We start from the raw sequence: 8,814 nt of genomic DNA on the forward strand, positions 1-8,814 counted from the left end.
CTGCAGCCTTCTGAATCATCCAAATAGTTTCCACAGAGGAATGTTCAAGCTTTACACAAAATGTGATGCAGATTCGTTGCCCTACTCATTCAGTCATTTTAAATGTGATGGCCACACAGTACACATGCCCACTCAAAAACGTCTACCGCCCCTACCCCCCCACCACTGACTAGTACAGTGCAGTTGTCATGGTTCATACGTGCGTTCCAGTCCACACTCCTTGGCTGCCAGGATACATCAATGTTGCACAAACCATGCTTGTTATATTAACAATGGCTGGACTTTTTCCAGACAGACCTCATATAGTGACTATCTGGTGTATATTATTAGGTCAATCTAGTTAAGTGAAAAGGATCTTAAAGTATATTCTTAAAATAAGTATCATTTAATTATCTCTAAACATCCAGGAAGTAAGGCTAAACAGATTTTGTCTGACCTATTAATTTAAAAGACAAGTTAGTTTTAGTAAGCAAAATAGTTGTGCTGGTATCTACATAATCAGCATTTATGGAGACATTTTTTTCATAGAAATTTTTTATTTAGATGGTTACTACAAACAATGTAGAAAAATATAAAGAACAAAGTGTTCTCACCATTACTGCTCTTTTACCTCTCTGAAATACACAATGGAGGTGCTTTTTTTCTTATTTTTAAGCATTTTGTTTTGTGTTGTGATTTATCTTCAGCAAGGAGCATGGGGGGGGGTGTGCGTGTGTGTGTGTGTGTGTGTGTGTGTGTGTGTGTGTGTGTGTGTCACTTGTTTTTTTCCACCTAACAATAATATGTCATGGGCATCTTCTGGGTCATTACTGATAAATCTGAGTTACTTCATAGCTGCATGAGAGTGTCTAATATGGAACTATAGCATGATTTATACCCTCTATTGAGAGACATTTACCCTCTTTTTGCTGTTTTGTTTTTGATGCAGGGATTTTGGGGGCTTTTACCAGGAGTACAGTGATAAGCATACTCATGTACTGCTACTTTTATTTTCATAAAGTAGATTTCTAAATTGTCAAGAAGACAATTAACAAGAAGAGATAAGTGCAGTTTTAATAAGTGTGCTACCAGGTTTCTTTTCCAAAAGGTTGTAGGAATTCATATTCAACACTCTATGAGTACCCATTTCTCCTCAATTTCTCCAGTACTGAACATTCTTAATTTTTGCCAATCTGATGAGTAGAAAGTAGTTATCACATTCTAATTCTGACTTTTTCTAAATTGTGAGATTGTAACCATTTTATTGGATTTCATTCTACTGGGTTAAATATTTGTGATCATACATGTCAGTTGGTGTTCTTTATTTACTTACATGAATGAAGAGATAAGATAGACTTTTAAACCACACTTTAAACACCTCTGGGGAGAGCTGGAGGGAAAGGAAATTGTTCACAATCTTATTTCTTTTTTTTTATCCTCACCCAAAGATAGGTTTTTTGATTTTTAGAGAGAGAGGAGAGAGAGAGGAAAAAAAACATAGATGTGAGAGAGAAACATCAATCAGTTGCCTCCCGTATGCACCGCAACTGGGGATCAAACCCACAACCTAAGTATGTGCCCTGACCAGGAATTGAACCTGCAACCTTTTGGTGTATGGGATGATGCTCCAACAAACTGAGCCACCCGGTCAGGGTCACAGTCTTATTCTTTATGATATCTTTTTTAAGAAGATGGATTCATACAGGGTGGGGCAAAAGTAGGTTTACATTTGTGAGTATGTGAGACAAAGAGTTTGTTCTTGTGTTTTATTTATTAATTATGGTAGTTTTCATACAAACTGTAAACCTACTTTTGCCTCATCCTGTACATTAGTATGTGATTTTTAAAAACACAAAACATTTTTAAAATTTAAAATGGCCTATAGATTATATCTTTATGAACCTAGTTCTTTGCTGAGATAAAACAATGGCAGACTGTGTAGACCTTTTACATAAGCAGATACTTGCTTGTAACCTTGGCCCTGTTGCATCAGAAGCTGGTGCCATCAGGAACTTGCATGCATACCTACCAACTCTAACATTTAACTCTGAGTCACATCTTAGGAGCTGTGTTCCTGGTGCAGTGTTGAAGTCATAAATCAAGTTATGAAATGTCAAGAGAGAAAAAGTCTTTTGAATAATTTAATGTGTAAATGTTGATGCTATAAAATCTCATGACTCTTTCTTTTGCAAATGTTAATGTTTATATCAATCATAATATAAATTGTCTTTTTTACATATATGTATAAAGGTGTGGGTGAAAATTTGACTGACCCATCTGTGATAAAAGCAGAAGAAAAGAGGTAATGAATTTTTATAATTTTATTATGACAATTTCATAATTTCAAGTTCTGCATTTCTATTTGCATAAACTAACTTTTTTTTTTATTTTTTTAAACTACAATTGCCATAGATCCTCTGATATGGTTTTTGGCCCAGCAAATCTGGGAGAAGATGCAATAAAAAACTTTAGAGCAAAACATCACTGTAATTCTTGCTGCAGAAAGCTTAAACTTCCAGGTAAACATTTCCTTAGTCAGTATGATGTATAAATTTTTAGCAAAGTTAGTTGCAACAGTACTTCTGTAAAGCCAGAGGCACAGATGCATATTGTTGGTTATAAATCTATGCTTTCTTTCATTACTTATAAAAACACACAATTCATTCATTTAATATATCTATTCTGTGTCTGTTAGATACCAGAAATTGTACTAGATGTTAACAGTACCATAGGGAACTAGACAAATATGTGTCTTGCCTTCAGTAGAATTTAGTCAGATCTTGAAAATTGATCAGTAGGGAGTTATAGGACTGTCATAAATGCCAAACAGAAAAAGTAAAACAGATAAACGGAATACTTAACACAAACTTAGAGGTCAGAGAATGCTACCTGGGGAACTGTCAGCTTTGCCTAAAACTGAAGGATGATAGACTTCAAGTTAGCCTGTCAAGGCTTTGGGAAAAGAAGGGAACAGGAACTACAGATATATTCTGTCACGATAGTAACTTCATATTTGTATTGGGTTGGCCAAAAAGTTCGTGTGGGTTTTTTTCCATAAAACAAAAGACACACTTTGTATTTTCACCAATAACTTTATTGATTTGGATATTTTGAGTTTGTCTACTGTCTCTTACGTGGTTTAACGTTGATTGTTCTCAGTGTTTCGATTTGATCGTTACCAACTTAAACTGGTCTACCCGACCGTGGAGCATCATCCAGAGAGAAATCACCAGCACAAAACTTCTCAAACCACTTTTGACACATTCGATCAGTCACAGCACCTTCTCCATACACTGCACATTCTTTTTTTGTGTTTTTACCTTTCTTGAAATAATAAAGTATAATACGCCAAAAATGTGGCGTATTTCTTTCCATCGTCAATATTAAAATGGTTACACAAATATTCACCAATTTTGATAAGTTTTTTTTTAATGCACACTGATATGACAGCTGTTACAATACAGCCTAACAAAACTTTCACATGAAGCTAAAGAGAACTAAGTGCCACTAGAGCCATCTTACAGAAAAAAACCAAATGAACTTTTTGGCCAACCTAGTATTTGAAGAATGTAAGTTCTTATTGAATTGTTGGTTTTATAGCATAAACCAGTGGTTCTCACCCTTTAGGGTGCATCAGAATTTCCTGTGGACCTTTTTAAAAATTGCAGGTGCCTGGGACTCACCCTTGAGCAGTATTTTTTAAAAGTCCCTCTCATTATAACCATAATGTGATAGTTAAGGGCTTAGACTTAGGAACCAGACTGCATGGCTCCAGAGAATACCTATATCATAGCGATTTTTGGGTTTTTTTTTGAGGATTAAATGAGTGTGTTTGTGACATACTTAGAACAGTGCCCAGCATATAATAAACATGTAGATGATACTGTTTTTAAATTTAATTGTTTGTTGTTAGTATACAGAAATACCTCTTCCCTTTTTTTGTATATTGACTTTGTATCCTGTAGCGTTGCCAAAACTCCCTTACTCCCATAGTCATTTAGTTCTTTTTAGGAAGAGTTTCCTTTGTTTTTGGGTTTTTTTGTGTTTTTGGTTTTTGGTTTTGTGGCTTTTGGGTAAAGTTTTTGGAATTTTCTGTGTAGACAGTCGATACAGTTTTACTTCCTTTCCAGCCACTGTGCCTTTTATTTTCTTGACTTTTTGTACTGGCAAGGAATTCCAGTACAATGCTGAATAGGAATAGTGAGAGTAGACACCTTGCTTTTGTTCCTGATCATAAGGGGAAAAGCATTCATTCTTTTACTATTAAGATGATGTTAACTGTAAGGATTTTGTTAATGCACTTTATTAGGCTGAGGACACATCATCTTCTCATTTCTTGAAAATGCTTATGCCAAGTGGATATTAAATTTTGTTGAATTTTTTTCCTGCATCTATTTATATGACCATTTGGTTTTTCTTCTTTGATTGGTTAGTATTACATGGATTGATTTTTGAAATGTTGAACCAGTCTTCTTTCCCAGGACACACTCCACTTTATCGTTTTATATTATCATCTTCATATATTGCTGGATTCAGTTTGCCGATATTAAGGATTTTTGTATCTCTGTTCATGAAGATGACCTGTGACTTTTTCTTTTCTTGTACTGTCTTTGTCTTTTTTTGGTATCAGGATAATTCTGACCTTAAGTTGGAAGTTTTCACACCTCTTCTGTTTTTGGGAATAGATTATGTAGAATTGATATTCCCACTCTAAATGTTTGGTAGAATTGTCTAGTGAAACCATCTCAGTCTGAAGTTTTCTTTGTCAGGTGCCCGTACTCAAAACTCTGCTTCTCCATTTAATGGTTACCCAATTGCTCAGGCTCTAAACCTAAAAGCTAGCCAATCCCTTTTCTTCCCCCCGCCCCCACCTTTCATAGCCAATCTGTCAAATTCTGTCAACTCTGTTTCTGAAATCTCCTTAGAAATTATCTATTTCTCATCCTCAGTTGCCACCGTTTTGTTTCCTGGATTCTTGCCAGTTGCCCCCTAACAATACTTTACATAACAATCAGAATAGCCATTTAAAACAAATCTGATTACGTTTCCCTTAAGACTTCTTAATACCTTCCCGTTGATCTTTATGGTAATCTGTACTCCTTGCCATAGCTTGCATGCCATAAATCAAGGATCAGGAAACTTCTGTAAAAGAAGTTTCAAATACTTTAGGGTTTGTGGGCCAAATGACTTGTGTCTCAGCTACTTGGCTCTACTGTAGTGCTGAAGTAGCGGTAGACAATTTATAAACAAATGATCAGGGCTTCGTTTTAATAAAAGTATTTACAAAAACAGCCAGCCTGATTTGGTTCACAGACTATAGTTTTATAACCCTTGGCCATTAACTACTGCTTGACCTCATTTTGTACTACTCTTCCCCTCATTAACTACGTGCAAGCCATATTGTCTTCTTGACACTCTTTGAATGCACCGTCTATTTCCTTCTTACAGTCTGCAGTTAACCCCTTGCTCCCTGCCTCACTGCCTGGAACATTCATCCTAGAGCTTTGATAGTCACTTCTCAATATTCAGGTCTTTAATTACATTTTACTTCCTATGGCTTTTCTGCCCAGCCCTATCTAAAAGAATCACTTGATAATCTTTCTCTCATCTGGGCCTCATCACACTGTTTTCTTTAAACCAACTTGTTATTAATAATTCTGTCATTTTTCTATTTGTTTTTCTTTACCCACTAGAATATAAACTCGGTGAGATCAATGACCTTGTCTGCCTTGTTCATTGCTATATTTCCTCACTTAGATGAGTTAGTGACTCATGGTCAAAGTATAATTATTTGATGAATGAATGATTTCATTTTTATGTGTATGAATTTTTGTGACTTTTGAATTTATAACAACCTGATAGAAAATAGATCTGACACGTTGAGAGGAAAATTGATATAGAAATATTCTTAATTTTCCATTTCTGAGAAATAATGACTTTTTTTTCCTTTTTTTGTTGGGATGGTGAATATAGACCTGAAGAGGAATGACTACACACCTGATAAAATCATATTTCCTCAGGATGAGCCTTCAGATTTGACTCTTCAGCCTGGAAATGCCACCAAAGAATCAGAATCAACTAATTCTATTCGTCTGATGTTATAACTGAATCATTGGTTTTGTCTACACCTCACAACAATGTTACTGTGTCACTTTTCATTCAGGAGGAAATTGATAATATAGAAAAGTGTGCAAATTGTATGTGCTAGTTCTGGAACAGTTAAAAGGTCAATTTTTTTTTTTTACATGATTAAACTAGTCAGTCAGGAACTCCCTATAGGATACAGCTAGCAGCTGTTAAATTTTAAAGGTAACGAAAAATTAGTATTTGTAACTTTTGAAAGGGCTCTTTTTAGCAGAGGACTTCATTTGACTTTGTTCTGACGAGAGTGATAACTCTCTCATGTGGTACAGTACCACTACCATAGTTTGGTGTCAGTGCAGACGTATTGGCAGCGAAATGAAGCGGCCACCCGACCTTTGGGTTAAATGGCGGTCAGACGTCTTCCTCATTGTGTTTTAGTGTGTCCAGGGGTGATGTCACTAGTTCTCAGCTAGATGCTTGGTGGCCATGGAAAGGTGATAACTTGTTATAATTCTAGATCCACAGGGATATAAGAAGCCTGAGCTGAGAAACATTTTCTAAGAGGGACTTAACAAATCAGGGTTAGGCACTGTGTTTAAAGATAGAGCCAGTTTTTTGTTAAATAGAGCCCAAATTGTGCAAAAGTATTAGTGGGTTTTTTAAAAAACATTGTTTTATCAAGTCATTATTAAGTAGAAGAAAGCCATAGGTTGACTTGTATAATGTAAATTTGTCAAAGGAGAAACTTAACTCATTGTTCAAGGGAAGTTACCATGTGAGAAAATTTAAAGTACTTTTTTAAATGTATACCTGTAGTGACAACCTGGAAGTTACATACTTCTCCAAAGATTATATTGACCAGTATATCAAATCAGAATGTAAACATGAACTCTTGCATATATTTAAAATTGTGTAGGACCATCTAAACATGAATTTTGTTTTTGATGCTTATTTAAGAAATTGAATTGGATTATCATGTCGGGAGATTGCAATGCAACTTTATGCCAATAAAATGTAATTTAACTGCCCCAGATATTATTGAATACTCAACAAGAAAAGCTTTTCATCTGACTAAAGTTTTATGCTTTGATTTTTTTGTTTGTTTGTTTGTTTCCTAGGTACTAATTTTAATTTTTATTTGGGAAGGAGCAGTGTAAATCTTATTTGTATTCAGTAGTGTATCTCATAGATACAGACGAAGCAAGAAGAGATAAGCTGTTTAAATAGTGTTTAATATTGATGGGGGGGGGAGAAAGAAAAATGTATTAAAGATATTATACTATATACATTTTGTATATCATTAAATCTTTAAAAGAAATTAAATAAATTTATTCTTGTTTACAAATGTTTAGTGAGTTTAATCATTTTGAAAAATATCTATCTTCAGAGTGTTAATTTGTTTTCAGAGTGTCAGTTTTTTAAATGGACCATTTGTACACCAGTACTTTTTATTGTCCTATACAATGTTTAAATTGATCTTGATTTCCTGCTCTGTTGCTGCTGTTGTTGTTGTTTTTAATCTGCTTTTAGTTTTGTCAGAAAACAGGGATATGGGTTATCTATTGATGTTTAACTTTACGTTGATTATTTTTACAAAATAATTACAGTAGAAAACGTTTAGTATTGTGTGCCAGGCATTACTCTAGATACTTTACATATATTAACCCATTTAATCCTCATAACAATCCTCTGAAGTAGGTATTATTATCCTATTTTGTCAATTATAAAATCAAGGCATTAGGTAAAGTAACTTTCCTAAGATTATGCAATTACTAAGTAGTGGCACTAGGATTCAAACCCAGGCCACCTGGCTTTGAATCTGTGTTCTGAAGCCTCATGCTTTATTGACTTAGAACATACAAAACTTTTTTTGTAAATGTAAGGAAAAATATAAAAATTACCCTCCTTTCCCACCTTCAAGTTGAACTCTGTTGCCTTCATAGGTACTATTTGACTTTTTACCCCACTAGACGATACACTTTGCAGAGGAAAGGACCCTTAGGATGTTTCACTACAGTAGCACTGGACATGTGCATAGTACATGGTTTGCAATAGGCCCACTGTTAAAAAAGTGTGATTTTAAAATGTTTTCCCACAATATCAAACTCTCCTGAGGAATAGAGATCACAATGATATAGTCTAAGTAGACAAGGCAATAGTACACAATAAATAGTTATTGGTCACTTAGAAGAGAGATGAAGTGATTATTTTCAGAAAAGGATGCATCTATGGACAGGGATTTGTGTGATCTTCCTCATATCTGTTCTGAATGTTTTCCTAGCTGTGTTTCACACATGCCATCTGTAGCTGAGGAACCAGATCCTCCAGACTTGCACAGCTAATGCTTAGTTAAGTGCTCAGTAATTCTGTATTGGGGTGAAACCTCTCAACTATCTTGTGTCTGTTTCAAAACTAGATTGTTACCAACCAAGAGCTGTCTTAATTTATTTTTGTATTTCATTTAATGCCTTGCTGGAGTTTGTAGCATAGAATATAGGTCTTCCGATAAATATACATTGAAGAGGCACTGCAGAATATTTCCAATGTTAAACAATTGGTGAGCTTTTTTTAAGGAAAAACCCCAAGCTAAGGTCCTGATCCTCTCTGGAATGTGTTTTCCTTCTAGGCGCTTCAGAAATTTTTCAAAGCAGCCCTGACTGGTGTGGCTCAGTGGGTTGGGCATCGTTCTGCAAACCGCAACGTCACCAGTAGTCTGATTGCTGGTCAGGGCACATGCCTGGGTTGCAGCTG

The 8,814-nt window shown here is 35.1% G+C and overlaps 1 protein-coding gene across 2 annotated transcripts in view; it reads left to right on the forward strand.

The window, feature by feature from the left end:
• Positions 1 to 7,330, forward strand: part of TRPM7 (transient receptor potential cation channel subfamily M member 7) — a 115,468-nt gene extending 108,138 nt beyond the window's left edge. For both annotated transcript variants that reach the window (XM_054565434.1, XM_054565435.1), the window contains exons 38-40: positions 2,230 to 2,281; positions 2,392 to 2,498; positions 5,953 to 7,330. In XM_054565434.1, the coding sequence (XP_054421409.1) occupies positions 2,230 to 2,281; positions 2,392 to 2,498; positions 5,953 to 6,083 (290 nt within the window). In that variant the 3' untranslated portion in view covers positions 6,084 to 7,330. The remainder of the gene's footprint in view (positions 1 to 2,229; positions 2,282 to 2,391; positions 2,499 to 5,952) is intronic.
• The last annotated feature ends 1,484 nt before the right edge of the window (positions 7,331 to 8,814 follow it).

The sequence above is a fragment of the Pteronotus mesoamericanus genome, unplaced genomic scaffold (genome assembly GCF_021234165.1).
Source record: "Pteronotus mesoamericanus isolate MK-2021 breed Mesoamerican mustached bat unplaced genomic scaffold, CSHL_Meso_final contig_164, whole genome shotgun sequence".
Classification (NCBI taxonomy): Eukaryota; Metazoa; Chordata; class Mammalia; order Chiroptera; family Mormoopidae; genus Pteronotus; species Pteronotus mesoamericanus.